General features: G+C 41.2%; 1 protein-coding gene, 1 non-coding gene and 1 pseudogene across 2 annotated transcripts; all 3 read left to right on the forward strand.

Annotated features, from left to right (window-relative positions):
• The first annotated feature begins 4,020 nt into the window (after positions 1-4,020).
• LOC115747573 (omega-hydroxypalmitate O-feruloyl transferase-like) lies at positions 4,021-6,493 on the forward strand. Its single transcript, XM_030683780.1, has 2 exons — positions 4,021-4,455; positions 5,552-6,493. Exons 1-2 carry the CDS (start codon positions 4,021-4,023, stop codon positions 6,491-6,493), a joined length of 1,377 nt encoding a protein of 458 aa, XP_030539640.1.
• Positions 6,494-15,703: 9,210 nt separating this feature from the next.
• LOC115747674 lies at positions 15,704-18,304 on the forward strand (annotated as a pseudogene).
• Positions 18,305-18,373: 69 nt separating this feature from the next.
• Positions 18,374-18,446, forward strand: TRNAF-GAA. Its single transcript has one exon. It is a non-coding gene; the product is annotated as a tRNA-Phe (tRNA).
• Positions 18,447-22,127: the final 3,681 nt, after the last annotated feature.

Raw genomic sequence — 22,127 nt, forward strand, 5'->3', positions numbered from 1 at the left:
TCTAAAGCATTATGATGTTTTAGTTGTGCATTGCCTCTTCTTATTCGACTATAAATCCATATTTCACCAAACAATAGATAGGATATGATAAAATTCTTAGATTTCTTATCATATCCTATTATATCTGGTTCTATTCTGACTAGAATTCGGATGACCAAACGCAGCTAAGAAATTATCTTAGGAAATGGCAGTGTGATAGTAAGGTATGCTAAAACTATGCAATCACTTTGTGTTCTAGCAAAACATCTATATTCGGCTTTGTTTACTTCACGAAAAATGAAAGGTATTACTTTATGCTTAAACATATATTGTTATTGACAATAAGAACAATTTTCATTGGCTAACTATTGCAAGCGATCCTTTCTGGGACGATAGATTGTCTAAATTATTCATTTTTTGCAAATCAAATGGAGACCGCCTTTTGATAAAGCCTTAGTTACTAGAGAGGGATTTCTCGGTGTGTACTCATCACTGATGATGATGCGAGATTCGATGATCGGCCGCCAATTGTGCATGGATAGTATGATGCATGCATCCTTGAGGAATGAGTGAGTTTATGCAATCTCAATTAAATTTATTCGCTTTTCAAAACTACTTGCTTTGTGGATTTTCATTTTTATGCTGAAGTGATGTACCTCTCTTTGATACGAAATGAAGATTTTTCTTTCGACTTAATAAATAATAAATAAAAAATGGAGCCCACGTCTCTTTCGTCAGGTCTTCGCTTACACGATAATTTTCATTTGTGTACTTTTCAGAGAATAATTCTTACTACTTTTTAATGGATATTTGTCACCTTTGAGACGGTCAATCGAATTATTTTTTTCTATCTTCTCCTTATCTTGCGGGTGGCCGTTTACCTTGTAAACTACCTACCTCCGCTCAGTAATTACCAGCTAAAATTCATTGCAGCAGTCCATCTCAGCACAAGATTCTTAGGAATGGGAGTTGCCTGCGGTCAGATTCAGACCTTTGCTCGCCCCGTCCTTGCCAACCACGCAACGAATAAAAGAAGGGAACCCCAGACATCATCGGCTCTCACCATATCCCAAGAAAGTATTACAAAGTCCGCGGTTATCGGGTCATATTAACGAGTGTCTTCAGGTACATATCGAGGATCGATTCGTTCGTTTCGAGCTATTGGGTGTACATAACATGAAGATAATAACGTATGCGACCCTGCAAAATTTTGATTTGATCGCTTAACAAGTCTCGACGGCACATGCTAATGAAAATCTCGACAATAGATAAGTACAGACGATGGTTCTTAGCGGAACTTAATTTAATCTGCACTCCTTCGCACGATGATCATTTTGGAAGTTGGCTCTGATAACGCGGAAACTAACCAAGATCTTGCAAATAAGTCAATGCGAAAAATCTAGAGAAATAACGAGAAATGATAAAGGACACCAAAAATTACGTGGTTCGTTCGAATATCGGTACCTACATTCACGGGAGAGCCAACACGAATAATCTACTATAATCGGAGAATCGAAATTACAATCGCTCAATACGCTCGTATTTTCCACACCTAAATTATATCTAACCCAAAGTATTTATAAATAAACAACTTAATTGGATATATAAAAACTCACGCAAAACAAAACGATGAATGTTCAAGCCTAAACGAGAACACTCGCGCACGACCTTAAAAACCAGAATACTGTACGTGCTCACCTTTTTTTTGTCTCTTCGTGTGGCGGCCGCTGCTCTCCACTGCAAAAGGAAATTGGAAATAAAATCCCTATATTTTATTTCCTTTGTTTGTGCAGCTTGAAGAAGTCAAAACAACTTGTTTCTTCATTGACCGACCAATCACATAAAGGTGGAGTCCCCCCCTACGTGCAAACGAGTAATTCTCTTGGTGGCAATCTTGGATAACCTTCCTTCAACAGAATAACAAATCTTCACGTGATTTGATGAGGTTTTCAAGAAAAGAAGTTCTAATCCAAGATTTCTTTTCTTCTCAAATATATCCATTTACGAAAACGATATACATTCTTCAATCTGTTTGGATTCCACAAATGGTTCAAACTCGAGACATAATTAACAAACATGATGATTGGAAAGATGGTGTCTGCAGTCTGCAATTTGGGTTATAGTAATTGACTTAAGAACCCTCCAGCAATCGGATCGATCGACTATGATAAGTTAAGCTAGTCAACAATATAGGATATGCAGTAAATTAGGTTGTGTATGGTAACGTTTCTGTTCCCGGAACAACTTTTAGAATAGAAATATTTTTTGCTGTTTCTGTTCTCGGCAATGATTTTTGGGAATAAAAACGCGTTTGGTAACTGCAAAAAAAATTTGCTCCTGAAATAAAAAAAAGAACAGAAACACGTTTGGTAACTGCATAAAATTTCTGTTCTGAAACAAAAAAGAAGAAGAAAAGAAATGCGTTTGGTAACTATTCATTTAATTAAGGGGACTATATATATTAAAAGTAAAATTTCTTTTATCTTTTTAACTTACTAAATCAAATTAAATCACATTTGTTCAATTTACTAAATCAAATTGGACCAATATATGTATAAGTAATTTATGCACGATTTATCAAATGATGATATGGACGAGATCAACTATATAAAAAAAAAAAACTGAAAGAGAAGACGAATTGAAATTAGACAACGAGAACATCAAATATGTTTTCTCTAGATAGGAAAAATTACAATTATGAGTTATACGTAAATGTTCCCAAGTAGTTAAAAATATGATTACCTTTAAACGGGGACTCTAAAAAAATATTAATTGCACTTTGAGTGAAATCGGTGACTAAAATGAAAAATATTTGTGCATTTAGGTCCTTTTAGTACAATTGTGCAATTTTTCCAAACACGAGGACTGAAATGAGATGCAAGGTATCAAAATCTCATGTCATGACTCTAAAAGTAAAAGTTTTGGTTAAAATGATTTAAAATGAAATTTTTTAGTCAATTTAGGATTATGTTCAATGAAGAGGCATGTGGTCCCAAACTGAATTTTTTTAAATTTAAGAGACCAAAATGAAAAGGGAATTAAAATAAGAATATGGACTATTTTTGCACATTTTTCTGACCACGAATACTATTTTTCCTTATTTTCGGATATTTTTATAATTAAAATAAATCTGCAAAATGCCAACTATTACAAAAAATATTTTTTGTTCGAAATTGGTTGCTAAGGCTAGGCCAAAGCTTCCAAGGTTGATTTTGTAATTTTATGAAATTTTCATATTTTTAATTAATTTTTTAAAATAAAATGATCAAAAATCAAATGTCAACATCATGCAAGAACAAAAGAGAGAAAAATGTGTTCAAAAACAAAATCGTTCCCAATTGTTTCTAAAAAATGATCCAAATGTGTTTCTAAAAATTGTTCCAAGAACACATAAACAAGTTTTTCTTGTTTCTGCTCCAAAAGTGTTTCTATTTCTCAAAAGTATTCCCGGAACATTTTGGGAACACTTTTTTACCATACGCATTTCTGTTCCCAAAATGTTCCGAGAACACTTTGAAAATATAAACACTTTTTCTGGAATGTTACCATACAGACCCTTAGTGTGAGGATCAAGTGTACTATTTAGGGTAATAAAAAGACATTATGGGATCTGACCTGCCGTTTGTCCTGGGCCCGTTCATACGATCTTTTCCAATCTTACACTTCACAATGTCTGTATATAAGCTGGTGGGGAACTTCTGAGACAGTGCAATTGCAGAAAAAAAGGTATACACGCCTATTTCATTTTCTTTTTTTTTGGAGCTCTTTGTTCTTTTTTTCTTTTTCTGTTTTCTTTTCTTTTCTCGTTTCGTTCGGTCTCGAAAGAAGAACAATAATCTATAAGGGTCCCGTTCGACTTGGAATGGTAAACCGATCAAACTTGATGGATTTGAAAGGCAAACATGAAGTTTCGCTTTCCTCCTTATGATACTTAGATCCATCCTGTAATGCAATGTAATCGACTTAGCTCAACACGTCATATGCTTTTTCCATCGCATGCAGTCATTCTTCTTCTATCTGAGAAGCTCCAGAGCTGCAACAATGGAGGCATCCACGATAATGAACAGCGGTCCCGTGACCGTGACCAAGTCACCACCCATCTTGGTCCAACCGGAGTCGGCCACACCCGACGGCTTTTACTTCCTGTCCAGCCTCGACCAGGCCATTCCCATCACCATGCAAGCGATATACTGCTACGAGAGAAGCGGAGACGACGTCGGAGACATGCTAAAGAAGGCTTTGGCCAAAGTCTTGGTCCACTATTACCCGCTCGCGGGGAAGTTGGCTACTACTCCCGAAGATAAGCTCGCCGTCGCGTGCACAAAAGGAGGCGCGACGTTGGTCGAGGCTATCGCCACCTGCGGCATCGACGCGTTGGGCGATGTTCGAGTTCCTGATCCGGACATTTCGAGGAAGCTCGTGTACACGGATCCTTCCATGACGGATTTGTTCGAAGTTCCCCTTCTGACTGCTCAGGTATTGAAGAATCTCGGTTTTGTTGTGCATTTAGCGTGAACTAGAGTTGTGACATAGGTTCTTCCTTAATCAATTATTACTTGCGAAAATTGTGAGAATTAACAAAAAAGTTCTAAACCTATTTCAATTGTATCAATTCAGTCTCAATTTTTTTTTTTTAGCAATTCAATCCTAAAACTTTCATAATTGTGCCAATTCAATCAATCCAATCAATTTTGGCCAGAAATCGCTAGTCAATTCGGTCAATCTGGCCAATTTTGGCATGTAATCGTTGACTTCAACAAAATGTTTAGAATTGAATTAGCAAAATAAAAAGATTTAAGACTGAATTGATATAATTGTAATAAGTTTATAATTTTTTCCGTAACTCTCCTCGCAAAAATGAGGTTGGTTGTCTTAAGCTCCCGGGAAAGAGAAGGCGGACACACTCCTAAGGTCAACTGTGCTGCAATCGTTGCCCAATTAAGATTGTTATTTGCCTTGTACTTCAACCGGCACGGGGACGGGACATCTAGATTCTAGAGATAGTGACATTCTATCCAGAAAATTGCAACTTAGTACATATAGAGTAAATAGATCTAACATCCTCGTAACTATTGACCATGTGAGTCCCACTGATTTTATGATTGTTATGGTGTTGATCTCTATCAATCGAGTCTATTTGAAATATTTTTCCCCTCGATTGAGCATGATTTTATGAATTTTGAAGCTCGATTTAGCAAGGCGTGTCACGTCAACTAAGCTTGATAATCAAAATGGGGAAATTTACCTTACACAAGAGTTTAGACCTAAATAATTTTAAACATGCATGCGATATGAATTTTTTTATTGGAATATTGAGGTTCTATTTGTTTCGCCAAAAAAATGAATGATTTAGAAAATATTTTCCTAAAATAGATCCTTGATCCTTCTAACTATTTTTTTACGTTGAAAATACTTTTCATTTAACAGGAAAATATTTTTCAAATTATTTATTTTTCGCGAAACTTACTCATCTTGAATTCTACAATTTCTCCTCTCTTGATCTACATTTCTATACTTGCAGTACTCAAGAATTGATTTTTTTTTTAATTTTTACCTTACGCTTCTTAATAAGGTGACAAAATTCCAATGTGGAGGTTTCACATTAGGGATCGCCATGAGCCACTGCGTAACCGACGGCGCAGGAGCCATGGCCTTCATCAACTCGTGGGCCCAAACCGCCCGCGGCGTTCCCATCACCATTGTCCCTTTTCATGACCGCTCGATCCTGAAACCGCGCGTCCCTCCTCAGATCAAGTACCCCTACGAGGACTTCGTCGTCATCTCCGACGTCTCCGACATGGCCACGCTCTTCGAGCGGCAACCCATGACCTACCAAGCCTTCCATTTCGACTCTGACAAGCTCGCAGCCCTCAAGAGAATGGCCATGTCCGAGGACGGCCTCACGAGCTGCACGAGCTTCACCGCCTTGGCAGCTCACGTGTGGCGCGCGCGAAGCCAAGCGCTGAACATGAAGCCCCACCAGCTCACAAAGCTTCGCATCATGGCTGACTTCAGGTCCAAGTTTGAGACGACGGCATTGCCGGAGGGCTACTTCGGCAATGCCGTGACCACCGTGGGTTGCCTCTGCACTGCCGGCGACCTGGCAGAGAAGCCCATCTCCTTCGCCGTCGAGCAAATCAAGAATGCTGTCGAGTCCGTGACGGAGGACTACGTGCTGTCGAGGATCGACTATGAGGATGTCTATAAGCCTCAGCTCACGTCGGTTGGCACTTTGGTGATAAGCTCATGGACGAGGCTGGCGTTCGGCGCGGCGAACTTCGGGTGGGGAGGGCCGGCACAGTTTGGTAGCGGCAGCCTGGTGGAGGAGCTTGGCCTGTTCATGCCGGAGGGAGAAGGGAAGAAGGGCATTGTGGTGGTCTTGGGCTTGCCAACTTCAGCCATGAACTCATCAGGGCGTAGTTCTAAAGTGGCGTCGACAAAGATCCTGTGTCGATCAAGTTGCTTATTTCACATTACGACTTCCACGGTGGGTCTAATCACATGCACAAATTGAAATTATGGTCTGTCCAATAAAATATATTTCACTTTTTCCTTCTTTCTTTTCCATTCATTATTGTGGTAGTGCTTCTTCACCTTTTCTCTCTACTTTGTCCTTTATCCTTCATTAAAATGAAACGTGAAGTCGATTTTAAACTTTTATTTCTTCAATGTTAAGAAAAGGAGAAAATACAATTTCATATTAAGTCCTAAACATATTGCAAATGCGTCAGTTCAATCCTAATTCCTTTTTTTTTTTGTCGGTTGAGTTCTAAATTTTTTGTATTTGTGTCAATTTAGTTCATTCGGCCAATTTTAATCGAAAATCACTTATATGGACACCGCCCTTCGTATGTGGTGCGACCGGTGTTGTCCAAAATGAAAAAAGAGAGAGAGAGAGAGAAATGGTTGGAAGGTAATTGGCACTAAGCGCAATGAATTGACAGCTTTTTGGTAATTTTCCCATACTTCCACTGTCGTATGAATGGCGGTGCTTATTTGTCAAACGCTCAAATTTTCACTCAACGACCTCTAGAGGCTCAAAGCTTCTTTACAATGCGTTCCCAAACGCACTTGGTATCCCGGATAGCAAGATTCAAGCTACTAACTTACATGAGCGGGTATGACATTTGGATTATTTCCCAACATACACGAGCGTCTCCTCGAACGCTTGTGGTCCCCCTGCATAGAAACCCAACAGCGTGTCTAAGAATCAACATGCACGTAATCAAGAGTTGAAATGCATGGTTATATATTCTAAACGAAGGTTGATATAATAGTTAAATACTAAATCATGCTTTCGTCTAGCAGCTTAAGCTTTTAGAACATTTGATAATGGTTCTACAAAATCTCATAAGTCATCGAAGTAGGAGGTCATGAGTTCAGATCTTTCCAAACCCATTTTGCTTATCCAATTAAATATGTTTATGTTTAGTGCTGAGTGATAGAATAAGTAAAACCACGCATTCATCTAACAGTTTAAGCTTTTGGAGATGGTTTTTTATTTGCATTCACGCCTTTTGGAAAGAGCGGCTAAATTAAGTTCTATTTTAGGTGAAGGAAGTATGATTGCTTTACCAATAGTGGAAACCCAGTCGGGAGATGTTTCGGCTTATATTCCTACTGATGTAATTTCCATTACAGATGGACAAATATTCTTATCAACCGATCTATTTAATGCTGGAATCAAACTTGCTATTAATGTGGGTATCTATGTTTGTAGAGTAGGATATGCAGCTCAAATTAAAACCATGAAACGAGTAGCTAGAAAATTAAAATTGGAGTTAGCACAATTCGCAGAATGGTGTTAGAGCAATAGGCCTCAAATTCAAATCTTTTCAGGTCCAATTTGCCTCCACATCTAATCGTGAGGAGGAGTGATAGAATAATTAAATATTAAACCACATTTTCGTCTAATAGCTGAACTTTTACAACACTTGACAGTGATCCTCAAAATCTCACAAAATTTATGGATTACTTTCCACGTCTTTTCTCATGGTCGATTAGATCTGACCGCATTTTCACCCCTCCACACTTCTTCTACCCCAGTTACCACGCCCGCCTCGCATTTTCAATCCCCCGTAGAGCTTGTCTTTATTCATGTGAAAATTCTCAGTATCTTTTGAGTTGACCAATAGGGTTGCTCGTGTTTGTTCATGGCGTGCGTCTTCTCGCGTAAACCGGGCTGGCACGGAATCAGAACCCTCGATCCCATCATCCTTTTGGCACTTCGTTGATGGGTCAAAGTAATCCATCCACTGTTGTCATCGTCTGCTCTAGTTTATCTCAGAGGATCTGCATGCCACCACAATAGGGTTGGTGGGAGATGATGGATAAGCCTTCACGCCTTATTTTTCTAGTATCAAGATTGATTTGGGGCGGCTATCTTATCTGCAGAATGATGCCGCACAAAAACTATATCTCTTAGAGAGAAAGTTGATCATTTCTTTCAGTTTTACTTTTCTAGAGAAAAGGATCAAGAACCCTTCCCGGTTTATATTCATACACTACTTTGCATCCCAAACTTAAAGTTTACTAACTGGATCTTAGAGCTGAACTGATAAGGGGGCAACACAAAGTTGCTATATCTCATGGAGGTAATAACAAATTAGACTGCAGCCGTATTCTCATCCTGATAAGACAGTTGCCCAAGTTCAGCCTAAAGGATAAATGAAATTTCACCACATTTTCCACCTACAAAATTTGGATGGAAGCAGGCAAGATTGATCTCAACCTGAATACATGATGACTGGAATTTGTCGACCCGCAATGTGTACGCGAGTCCACGTTATTATCCGCACCATACATACGCCAGTTTCATCCGGGTCAACGCTCAAGAAGCTATTTGTTCATACATAAGCAAACTTAGTCAATGACGGTACATGTATTAAAGAAGTGCACTTATCTAGTGAAGCGTTTTGTTAGCATTATCCAGGTCAACGGCGCATTAAGCTATTAAGCAAAGAAATAGTGGTGCGCTGAATGAACAGGTACGAATTCCATTGGTTGTATCCATGTCTAAGGAGGACCTGTTCATATCTTCCCACGCAACTGGCCATGTGAACACGTCTGTCCTTCAATAGGCACGGAAAAGGACAGATAGAGGTGTCTTAGAAGCCCAAGCATGATCGATCGATCCGTGATGGGATTACATTTGGGGTCTTTAACCCAAGACTCAAGGTTCAGAATGGTGGTTTAAAGACTAAGAGATGCGAAGTGATTTATGAACGAAAGTTGACAGACCGTACGTACTGACGATTCGGTCGGTACCTTCCAGTTTTTGTTCTTGCCATGCACCCCGCTCTTCTCTCTGCCTCTTTCGTTGCTGAAGTCAAGCTCATCGCCGGTGGAGGAGTTCGATGTCACTCTTTGGACTTAGATGCCGAGGCTAAGATCTTGACGTCCATGGGGGACTTATTGAGAGAGAGCAAGAAAGATTTGTGTAGTAAGATAAACGAAATTCCACCATATCTTATGGAAACAGGCATGGTTCACCCTAACCATAAAAGTTCTCGACAGAAGGACATCAGAAGTGCCAAAGTTTTTTATGCTAAAATTTTGTTTAGATCACTTGAGTGTAATTTTTTTAAACGATTATTTGAGTGCTAACCTCAGTGAATTTTGCTAGAAATCTTGTGTGACGAAATTTTATTAATAACCTAATCGTACGTGGCTCATTGGAAAATCCCAATCAACAATAAAAAAGCTAAAAAACTAAAAAAAAAAGTTAAAAAAAAAAGAAAAGTAGTGGGTTACAGCGACTAGGGCTTGCATAGCCTTTGCCGCCGCCGCCCAGCCATCGCCGGCAATGGTTGGCGAGGGTGGGGGATGGCCAAATTGTGCCCTGGCTAGTGGCCAGCAACCCCCACTAGCCATCCTCCATTTTCACTTTACTTCTCATGCATGCTTTCCAGCTCTCCACTTATTCAGCACGCACACCAAGTTTCCGAAGAAATGCCCGAATCATGCTCTCTTTCGATCTGGCTTCGACCCACTTGTCATCATGTGCTAGTGTCGAGGGCCGGCGATTCTCGCCTAATCTTGATGAGGGCTGCGACCCTCATCCCGATCCGGGCAAGGGCCTGTAGCCCTTGGCTATGGTTGTCGTGGGTCATCGGCCACTAGTTGGGCTCGGCGACCCTCGTCGCTGCAACTCCCCTTTTCTTTTCTTTTCTTTTCTTAACTTATTATTATTATTATTATTATTATTTTAGCTTATTTTTACATTTGAGATTGAATTTAAAAAAAAAAAAATTGCCACGCGGACTGATTTTTAATTACAAATGACATGTCATTAAAAATATTATAATTATAAATGTCACACATACTATTTGATCAAAATCTGTCACTGTTGATACTTAAGTGATCGTTTTCTATCCGATTTGACACTTAAGTGAGCCGGCGAAAAATTTTGGCACCAAAATAATCGCCCTACAAAAACTTTGACACTTCTGGTGTCCAAAGTTTTCTTTTTTCTTTTACAAATGGGAACCTGAATTGATGATGAATGGAATGCGTGAACATAGTGCATACGTAAGCTCATGTTATTGGCGGCACCATACAATGAAGCAATTATGTTATTTTCAAATCGGTCATAACATACATTATTTGGTGAACTGTTTGTTAATTTCATCTCGGTGAACTTTCATTAAGCTACTTGGTCATACATACGCAAACCTAGTTGGTGAATATTGAAGACGTAGGGAAAATTGTCAACAAAGTCCTAAATCTATTGCCAATTCAGTCCTAAAACTTTTAATTTTGCTGATCCAATCCTAAACATTTTTACTTTTTGCCAATTCAGTCATAAACCTATCAATTTTGCCGATTTAGTCCTAAACCTTTTCACCTTTTGCTAATTCAGTCCGTCTAATCAATTTATATCGGAAAAATGCTTATGTGGATTCTTAGTGAGCACTGGCCGTTCTACGTGGCCGGTCCGACGTCGACATGGATGCTGGAAATTAGAAACGGCGATTTTTTTTTTAATTTCCTTGCGATCGTTTTTGGGGCTAATTGCCCCACATCAAAACACAACGAACCCTACTTTGCTCACCACAAATCCACTCCTCGATGACGAACGACGGGCCACGGCCGTCGGATGCTCGACACGCTCATTCCCTTCACGGCGTCTCTCGTCGATCGTAGCCCCTGACTCCTCGACGACGGCCGATGACTCTCGACGACGCACCGGGGGATTTTCGCGAGCAGCTCGCAGAGATCTCGACGACGACTTGGCGGAGAGGACAAGCCACGATTGCACGGTTCGTCGAAACCCGATTCACCCATACCCAGTCCTAGTGAGTTTTTGTCACTTGGCCTTAGGGCAATCTATTTTCCTCTAGCGCTCGCTTCTCTGGTTTTTTGGTCCAAAAGAAATATCATATGTGAATTTTTAAGAAGAAAGGGCTTGCTCTATGTTTCTCATCCTTCCGTTTCTCTGGTTGTTACATGTGAAATGTGTATTATTGGGATTTTCATTTGAGTTTTTGGGTATCAATTTGTCCTCTGGGGATTGTAAAGCAACTGTTGCATGATGGAGAACTTAAATTGATTTCATTTGTTAACTTTACTGAAGCTTTATTTTGCAAGTGTTTGTGACTCAATTTTTTAGAAGTAAGCATGGATAGAGGGTCAGGCTTGGATATCTGATGGAAAAGATACAATTAGTATCCTTGCTGGCTGATTCCAGATGCTGCTGGTGCGCATATCCTTAAAAGGCAATGAGAATCGTATGCATTTTTCACTTCTTATGTGGCCTATCGAAGTATCCCTTGGAATAAGATTTCAATAACTCTTCTCAATTTGCCTAATACACAGATTATTCCTGATTATGATAATTTGACTTGAAGCATCGCATATAGGACCATCAACTGAGTAGTATTGAACCCGTTCGATAAAATGACTAAGTGAAATGCTTGCGTGTCTAATATCAAGAAGGAAGCGGAGACAAGTCCGAGCCTGAAGTAGGTATGCTATCTCCAATACCAGGCACTCTTGGCCAAGATTTAGGGGACTACCTTTTAACTTTCAAGCTCAATCTTAAAGCTCAACTCTCAAGATGTCATAAATTTCTGATTCATAGGTTTCACTCAAAGTAGCAAGTGAAGAGCATACCGAACCACATCGTACTACCAAATTAACAAAACAATTCTATAAATCAAGGAATCATGCTTGGATGGGAAGAAAAGAGTAGGATTTAGAAACTCATTGTACAAAAACTTCACACTGGTATTCAAAGAAGGCTAAGTCTGCCCGGTTACATTACTCAAATGGTCTTGTATAGGCAAAGGAAAAGACTACTGGACAAAAGCACAATTATTGAACATGCAGATGTGCAGATATGCTGACACTAGTGGACATAATAATGACTCAATAACTTTTGGCGGACATGGGCCAATTATTACAGACACCCATGTGACCAATACTACAGAGACTGTCTCTCCTTTTGAGATACTGAAAATTCAACCAAAGGATGTAAACATTGCAGCGCTAAATCATGCAATTACGAGGGATAATAATTAGCATTATTAGAGTTCGAGCTGTTTAGGTAATCCCTTTCTCTCTTGTAGCCACGGAAAAGGCATTCTTTTTCATACTTATCTATTTTTGCATTCAATTTTTTATTTGGCTGGATACCCCAATAATTGGAGCTAGACGGAATATCTTGAGGGCTGGATGGAATATCCTGGGTGCTGGATGGAATATCCTGAAAGCTGAAAGCATATGCGTCTTGGGAGAGTGGTCCTCTCTATGGATCTTGGGAATCCACATCCATTGAAGAGCTTGGCTAATTTTGGTGAAAAATTTGCAAAGTTTCTCGAGTATAGTCTTGCATGTAAACCTGGTCCCATGAAATATACGTTACATCGTATCGCCATAACTCGGGGGGAATAGTATGATTTTCTTGGCACAAGATCCTCTGGAGTTGTCGATATTTATGAAGGTTTGATGAGATAGAACTTGGCAAGGTTCCGTGAATACGAGCAAATTGTTGAGTGAGCTGGGGTTTGTATGTGGTTGTACCAACATCTACTGTGTCATATCGCACGCTTCTTGTGTTTGTAACAAATGTTCATGGTCTGTAAAAAATCATGATAGTGTATCTCTCTGGTTCTTGTCTTCCTTCACGCTGTTGTGATTTGAATAATTCTCTCCAAGGTTAAAGGGGTTGAAACCAAAGTAACATATCAATCATGTTTTTCTGGTTAGTGTTGTCTCCCATGAGAGCTTTGGACAAGGTTCTGATATTTTTTCTGTGGGAAACTCGATGGCTATTACAAATAGGTTAAATGTACCAAAACATCCATTTCAGTTCTTGGGAGAATTCAAAATCTAGAGTCCATTTCAGATGGTGAATGAACGGATAGTGAGAATCAATGCCATTTGGTTTTAACATTAAACCACCATAATCTTTAAAGATATGGTAATGATAATGCAAAAACTAGATTTTGAGGTGCTGATCATGTTGAGTGACTCGAATTAGATCTGGAACGCCTGGGGGGTATTTGTGTGAATTCCATTGGTTTTCCCTCAAATCAACAACATGGAAATTGTCTCGCATGGGTTCCTTGTTTAACAAACATGTTGATTGAGGAAACTGGTTGCTTGGGTCCGGACAAGAAATCTGCAAGAATGTTTTTGCTTCCTGCAAGATGTTTAGTATCAAAGGAATATTTTGAGAACCATTCTGCCCATCTTAGCAATCGGGGATGAGGGATTTGTGTTTGCTTGAATTTCAACATTTAGAGAAAAGAGAACACATCCACTTCCACGAGAAAATGATGTCCAATGAGGTGGAACTCGAACTTCTTGATTCCATACTTGACAGCAATGATCTCCTTAAAAGTGAAATGGTGGTGGATCTCTGCAGGGGTAAAACATCCACTTTTGTAAGCCCAAATGTGTCGTTTTCCATTGATTTCTTCAAGGAGGATAACTGCCCAATACTTGTCACTAGCATCTGTTTAGAGAATTCTTTTGTTAGTGGATGGAATTTGCAATAGAGGGAGATATTGCAATGTGTTTTTCAAGTAAGCAATGGGTTTGGCTTTGGCTTGCTTTGGTCCCCAAAGCGGTGCATTCTTTTTCAACATCCTTTGAAGTGGATGAAGTGTTTGGGAAATTTTCAGGACAAAGTCGCGGAGATAATTGACTATCCCAAGGAATGTCTGCACCTGGTTGACCGTCATGTCTTTTGAGGGGAATTTCTGCAATTCTTCTGCAATATGGAGGCTTGGATAATAGGTTCCTTTCTTCAAATACATTACAAGGAACTCTATTTCTTTTTGGGCAATGATCATCTTTTTTCGGGAAAGCATGATACCATGCTTCTGGACAATCTCGCCGAACCGAGTGAGGAGTTTAATACTACTCGGATGATGGTCCTATATGCGATGCTTCAAGTCAAATTATCATAATTAGGAATAATCCATGTATTAGGCAAATTGAGAAGAGTTCTTGAAATCTTATTCTAAGGGATACTTCGACATACCACATAAGAAGTGAAAAATGCATACGATTCTCATTGCCTTTTAAGGATATGCGCACCAGCAATTTCTGGAATCAACCAGCAAGGATACTAATTCTATCTTTTCCATCAGATATCCAAGCTTAACCCTCTATCCATGCTCACTTCTCAAAATTGAGTCGCAAACACTTGCAAAATAAAGCTTCAGTAAAGTTAACAAATGAAATCAATTTGAGTTCTCCATCATGCAACAGTTGCTTTACAATCCCCAGCAGACAAATTGATACCCAAAAACTCAAATGAAAGTCCCAATAATACACATTTCACATGTAACAACCAAAGAAACGGACGCATGAGAAACATGGAGCAAACCCTTTCTTCTTAAAAATTCACATATGATATTTCTTTTGGACAAAAAAACTAGAGAAGCAAGCGCCAGAGGAAAATAGATTGCCCTATGGCCAAGTGACAAAAACTCACCAAGACTGGGTATGGGTGAATCGGGTCTCGACGAACCGTGTGATTGTGGCTAGTCCTCTTCGCCTAGTAGTCGTCGTTGTTGAGGTCCCTGCAAGCTGCTCGCGAAAATCCCCCGGCACATCGTCGAGGGTCGTCGGCCGTCGTTGAGGAGTCGGGGGCTACGATTGACAAGAGACGCCGTGAAGGGGATGAGCGTGTCGAGCATCCAACAACCGTGGCTCGTCGTCCGTCATCGAGGAGTGGATTTGTGGTGAGCAAAGTAGGGTTCGTTGCGTTTTGATGTGGGGCGGTTTGCCCCTGAAACGAACACAAGGAAATTAAAAAAAAAAAAATAAATGTCGCCATTTTTAATTTTCGGCATCATGTCGGTGCCAAACCGGCCACATAGGACAGCCAGCGCCGACTAAGAATCCACGTAAGCATTTTTTCGGCATAAATTGGTCGAAAGTACTAAATTAACAAAATGTGAAAAGGTTTAGGATTGAATTGGCAAAATTGAAAGGTTTAGGCCTAAATTGGCAAAAAGTGAAAAGGTTTAGGACTGAATTGACAAAATTAAAAGGTTTAAGACTGAATTGGTAAAATTACAATACGTTTAGGATTTTTTTGACAATTTTCCCGTAAACGTATTAGAAAAGCATATATTTGGTGAACGCTTGTTAATTTTTATCCAGGCGAATGAACATGCATGAGTTTCTATTGGTTTTATCCATCTCTAGAGGAGGACCTGTTCATCCCTTCCCTCACAAATTACCATTTTTCTGGTCAAATTTTCCTAACAAGACATGTTCCTCCTCCACTTCTCGTGTGAACACGTCACTCCTTCACCTACTTCCTTAGTCTATATAAATTGTCGTTCGATCTTGATTCTCTCCCTGCATAGACAGAACAACCAATCTTGCGAATTGTCAAATGTAAGTTTATACTCCAAAGTACGAGGTTTTAAACTTTAGTCCCTTGCATGCATGAAAAATTAACTCTTTCTAGGGTTGTAGGGCTCGCTTGCTCTCTGTCTCTCTGTCTCTCTGTCTCTCTCTCTGGTAGGATCTTGTCTCATGGATTTTATGAATGTGCTGGCTTTTCAACAGTGACGATGGAGGCATTAACAATCAATGGCGGCACCATGTCCCTGCGGAAATTCGACCCCGTCATGGTCCAACCCGAGTCCGAGACCCCCGATGGGTTTTACTTCCTATCTTCCGCTACGAGAAGGACAGCGACAACGTCGGAGACGTGCTCAAACAGGCTTTGTCCAAGGTTTTGGTCCACTATTATCCACTTGCCGGCTCCATGGTCATAAGCCCGGAAGGGAGCTTCATCGTGGAGCTGACGAAGAAGGGTGTGCAGTTCGTGGAGGCAATGGCTGATTGTAGCATGGACATGCTGGGCGATGTCCATGTTCCTGATCCCGACGTCACGAACAAACTTATTTACTCCGATCCAAAGGCCAAAACCATACTTGGAACGCCCTCACTAACTGCACAGGTTGGGGAAAAATATGGTTTTAGATCAATTTATTCACTTTAGAGCAATTGCACCGTTATTTTCAAAATGATTAGCATGCATAAACGACAAAGTATTTCCGCAATCTAAGTTGATCAAATGACATATACATCTTAAATAGACGATAAGCATAACGGGCGTGCATATAGGCAGTTTCTCTTAACTTTTTGGTGAAATAAGATAAAGGGAAGATAATAGTATGTCAACTTCATTCTACCGCTTGATTTTTTTTTTTTTTTTGGTTGGAATCCTACCGCTTGATTATTAAGAGAGAAAAACATAAACAAAATGTTGCTTTATTCTATTTTTGGGTCTGTTGCTTTGCTGTCGGAAAAAATCTATGTTTTTCAAAAGATTGCTATGGAACTAACCGGCAAATATGTGATTTTTCGGTTCATGTTCTGACCAAGGTTTTCGCCATTAGTTAACCCGACTGTATTTGGTATTTGATTTTGGCCCATTATATTTTCCTTCATTCGTAGCTAGTCGGAGGACTTAATTGTGGATTACAAATATGGACATCATCCACGTGCCTTCTTAATTATAGTAAAAATCATAATTCGCCGATGCATGATTAGAGAAAGTTTCTTGCAATTAGGGAAGGAGAAAAATATAACTCTCCCGACTTTTTAGATATGTGGATATGTTAGGTCAATGATGCTATTGGGACCGTTCAATATTGATTATCTTATCCGGACGTCTCCATATCGAAGATGACGTCGCTTTTGGAGTATCTTAAAAAGCTCCGTTATTGAATTATAGTGAGTGATGAATGGTCGGTCGGTGGGTTAGCGAAGATTGACGAAATAAATCTAATAAAGTAATCGTGCCACGATCATAGTTGTCTCCGTCGCGCTTATCTCCGTAACCCTAACGTGCATGGCCACATTGCATGATGGTATTGGAGATCAGGTGACGAAGTTCGAGTGCGGCCGATTCACTCTGGGCATCCGAGTTAGCCACAGCCTGGTCGACGGCGTTTCCGGGATGAACTTCGTCAACTCGTGGGCCCAAACCGCTGGGGGAAAGCCGGTGACCGCCGTCCCTTTCCACGACCAGACCCTGCTGAAGTCGCGCGTGCCGCCTCAGATCAAGTACCCCTACCACGGCTTCGTCCAGGTCACTGACACGTCGGACACGGAGTCGCTGTGCCAGCGAGACCCTCTGGTGCACATGCTCTTCCTCTTTGTCGCCGACAAGATCGAGGCGACCAAGAAAGCGGCGCTGTCCGAGGGAAAGGTGAGGACCCGCTGGTGTGGCGCGCGCGCAGCGAGGCTCTAAGGATGAAGCCTCACCAACTGATGAACTTCCGCATAATGGCCGACGTCAGGTCCAAGCTCGAGATGAATCCGTTGCCAGAGCATTATTTCGGCAGCGAGGTCACGACCGCGAGCCTCTGCTCCGCGGGGGAGCTGCGCGAGAGGCCCATCTTGTTCTCCGTGGAGCGGATACAGAAGGCGGTGGAGCTGCTGGACGAGGAGTACGTGCGTTCGAGGATGGATTTCGTGGACACGTACAGGCCCCGGCTCTCGTAGGTGGGCACGTTGGTGATCAGCTCCTGGATTCGGCTGGCTTGCGGGATATCCGACTTCGGGTGGGGCGACCCATCGCAGTTCAGGTGCGGGGACCTGGCGAGGGAGCTGTGCGTGTTCATGCCGGAAGGGGAAGGGAAGAAGGGGATCGCGGCGGTGCTGGCTTTGACGCTGTCCGCTGTCGGCCATGAAGGCCTTTGAAGAGCTGGTCCGAGTTTGAAGACTGACTGATAATAATGATTTTTTATTTTCAAATATGGTAAAGTTTCCTCTTTATTCAGAATTTTTTTTTTTTTATAATGTAAGCGCAGAAATGGAATAGTACGTTCAGCAATGTTCTTCGATTTCGTTTTGTGTGTTGCATGGAAAACATTATGTTATAATTTATTAAACAATTAAAACGGACCAACCGGCGGGGATAGCTCAGTTGGGAGAGCGTCAGACTGAAGATCTGAAGGTCGCGTGTTCGATCCACGCTCACCGCACAACTTGCCTTATATTTTATTAGTCTTGAACCCTTTTTGGGCTCGCTCGCTTGAAGTTTAAATTTTTACAGATCACGGCCCATTGGCCCAAGTAAAAAAAGGAAAGCCCATTATCCTCGAGCTCATTTTTTAGCGAATGGCGAAAAGTAGTCTAACATGCTCTCTCTCTCTCTCTCTCTCTCCAACATATCAAAACCGTACATTTAAGGAAAGAGACTCGTGTGTGCAATCTGGTTCGCAAATTGGGTACTTAAATTCGGTGATGTAAATGACACTTTAGTATTAGATAGGTCAATCAGAAATTTGATTCCTTAGTGATAGGAGATCGGACCGAATCTCATATATATCTGTGTGTGTTCAACCCGTATACTGTAGCCATTGAATTTTCCATTGAGAAAATTATTCAGGTTTTTTCCAGAGCACTTGCGGAAGATTCTTCTAATCAGAAGAATATGATAGACATGTTACTATGGTTTCAACCACTCGGTGCCTGAAGAGCAATATGCAAATTCCAAAATTGCTTGGGAAGACCAAAACCTAAAACGCACACACACGATATATATATCCGTGAAGGACATGGTACCACCCAGTGATAATTAGGGGTCTTAAAACCGAACCGAAACACAAACCGATGTAACTAGAGCCGAAAATCTCGGGTCTTTCCGGTTCGGGTAATAAGTAAATGAATTCGGATAATTTGTGAGTCGGTTTCAAGTTTCGTTTTTTCTTTTCCTTTTTTAAATTCCTCAATTCTAAAAGTATTAGCCCTAACCTTCTCTCTCTCCAATTCACCAACTTTTAGTAGCAACTTCACCTCAGTCGACCACCACCACCACCAAGACCATCGTGACGGCTCTCTCCTCCCTCCTCCACGATTGACGCTTGTCGAGAGCCGAAAGCCCTCCTCTTTGAATTAGGTCAAGTCGAACTCCACGATCTATGCCGATGACAGCTCCAACTCGATCCCGATCGCGAAAGGAAGAGTGATCTCCGGGTCGCGTGAATCTCCGTCACGAAGTCCTCCAGCAACAAGGAGGTCTACAAGTGGGAAAAGTCGCATAGGATCGAGCTGCCGCAATCGGAATTCCAGTCAATTACGGCCACGGCGGCGAAGAGTACAACAGAGACTATGGGAGCGAGGAAGTATCAGGGTGTGAGGAGGAGATCATGGTGGAAGTGAGTGGCAAAGATAAGAGACGGGAGGCTGAGGTAATAGCTAGGGACGTTCGACGCCGCCATGATGTTTCACGACAGGAATGCGCTCCGTCTTCGCGAGATTATTGTGGCAGAGGATGCGAAGGAAAAAAAAAAAAACCCGAATTGACCCAATGACTTGGAATATATATGGTTCCGGTGTCATATTGGGTCGGGTTGGGTGGAGCTCCCTTTCATTTAGGTTTGGATCGGGTATCATGATACCCGATCCCTTTTTTTTTTTTTTGGGGGTCGAAAATGCCCGATCCGTTGACACCCCAACGATTTGTTCCATGCAGTGCGTCAGTCGGACGTGGAACTTTAGCAAAGCCCCTCCTTCTGACTGTGGGGTAGTACTTGTCGTCTGCCGACCGACACGTCATCCACCAACTCCCGAACGATGGCCACGTGTCGGTGACCCGAGCTTCTGGGAAGAGTGCGGGGGTGATCTGACGGGAGAGCGCACCGAGCCGGAGCCTCGACCAATCCCAACCACACCCACTTCCCCACCCATTTTCCATTTTTTAAGTTGTTGCCACGTCAATCAGAGGAGGCCTCCCATTCCGCGCCGAGCCAAGCCGAGCCAAGCGGCAGTGGCTCCACCAACCGACCGAGTCGGCAGGGTCCGGTCGCTCTGGGTTGGTGGCCCAACTCCCGCGTCCGGCGAGGTGTTGGTGGAGCTCGAATAACGTCCGACTTTGACTCCTTACGATTGACCTCCTTCAGCAGACGTGAGACGAGGAACTCCAAGATTTAGGGATCGTGTCGTGGCCCTGGGTTTGGTTCACCCACACCGGAGAAAAATTGGGGGACCTAGTTTGAAGATCTCTTTCAGATTGACTTCGGAGAGCTATGGATCAATCAGAGATTGACCATGATACGATCGAGGGATTCGAGTTAGGATGTCATTTGTTGGGACAGAATAAGAATCGCTCGAGTGGTGAAATTCGACGTGTTCTAGTCTCCATTGAGGAGCACGCTTCCGATGAATGGCGCGGTTCGATTTGATTCGCCGTCTGAAATGGACATTGTGAGCCATAGGTGATCGTAGGGCTTAAAATGGGGAATTTACAACCACGTCAAAAGGAGAAGTAATGGCTTAATAATTAAAGTTTGTTCGGCCCACCGAAAGTTTGGATGAAATACCAACCACAAGAAAACTAGCTCCAAGCACATATATAACAATGGTGCATTTGGTTCAGCATTTTGAAAGCCCCACGAGAAATTTGAAGTATTTGGTGACCATTCTCAAGAGACTTTGAGGGTAGAGTTGGCCTTGATAAGGTCGAAAGCTCAATACTGATAGCTTCCATTATTTGAAAATGCCGAAGGCCCTATCAAAGAAAATTAGTTAGTTGCCTATTATGCCCTTAATATCTTACTAAAAAATCAATTTTACCCATTTTAAAAAGTAAAATCCTAATTTACTATTCATTTTCTTTCTTGAGCGAGGGCGATTGGTGAAGGGCGAAACCAAACGTAGCCGAAGTACTCACCCCACGGTGAGTGTGTGATTTTTTTTTTCTTCTAAACACGGTAAACCTAATTATTATCTTAAAAAAAAATCTCGTGAGAAACTCTCAAAACCACCACAGACGTTGACCTCATTTATTAATGTTAGATCATATGATTGATCATTTCGGCGTAAAAATCGAACTGTGTTACTATTAATGTCAAAGAATAAGTAATTACTGAACTAGTATTTACTAATAATGTTTGCTAACTTTGATTAGACCTTTGCAAAATCATTGTCCAGTACTGTGAGAAGACAATACCACCACTTATATCTGTCTGCGAAACGCATGCTCTGTCGACCAACCGGCTAATGTGAATCGAAGATGGTAGGACAAACTTTCACTTTACTTTACTTAGCATCAAACAGAGATTATCATTCTTAACCATACTTAATTAAGTGGTTAATCAAAGTGTGAGAGCGATAAATCAGTAGCCCTGGTCAAATTATTTTCTCCCACCTATGACAATAACTCGATTGATGAGTGTCATTTTCGCATTATGGGATATTACCGTGCTGGGACTGGATGGATGGCATGTCGTTTAGATTATCGTCCACTTCGATACTCAAGATCTGGAGAAGACAAGCGTATTCAATGTGATTTTTATCTTTGAGAAGCGGATGCTAATTCTTTTCATACCCCAACTTTATCGTCGGCCAACGCGTCGAGGTTAAGGATGTGCATGGTCCGAATCCCAAATTTTCAAGACCGAATCGGGATCGGGCTGGCCCGGGATTAAAGGTGCGGTCCTAGTGGGACCGCTAACACCAGCTAGTTATAGAAATCTAGCCCTTGGATATAAACTAACATATTCCAATCTCAACCATCCAACCTAATAAACATACACATGGCCATCGTAAAACCATCACATGAGTACTTATAATCCTAAATAATGATAAAAGACTAAATTATGAAGAAAAACATTTAAAACAATTGAAATAGGATCATGCTCCTGCATCATTCTTCTCGAGTT

The sequence above is a fragment of the Rhodamnia argentea genome, chromosome 10 (genome assembly GCF_020921035.1).
Source record: "Rhodamnia argentea isolate NSW1041297 chromosome 10, ASM2092103v1, whole genome shotgun sequence".
Taxonomy (NCBI): Eukaryota; Viridiplantae; Streptophyta; class Magnoliopsida; order Myrtales; family Myrtaceae; genus Rhodamnia; species Rhodamnia argentea.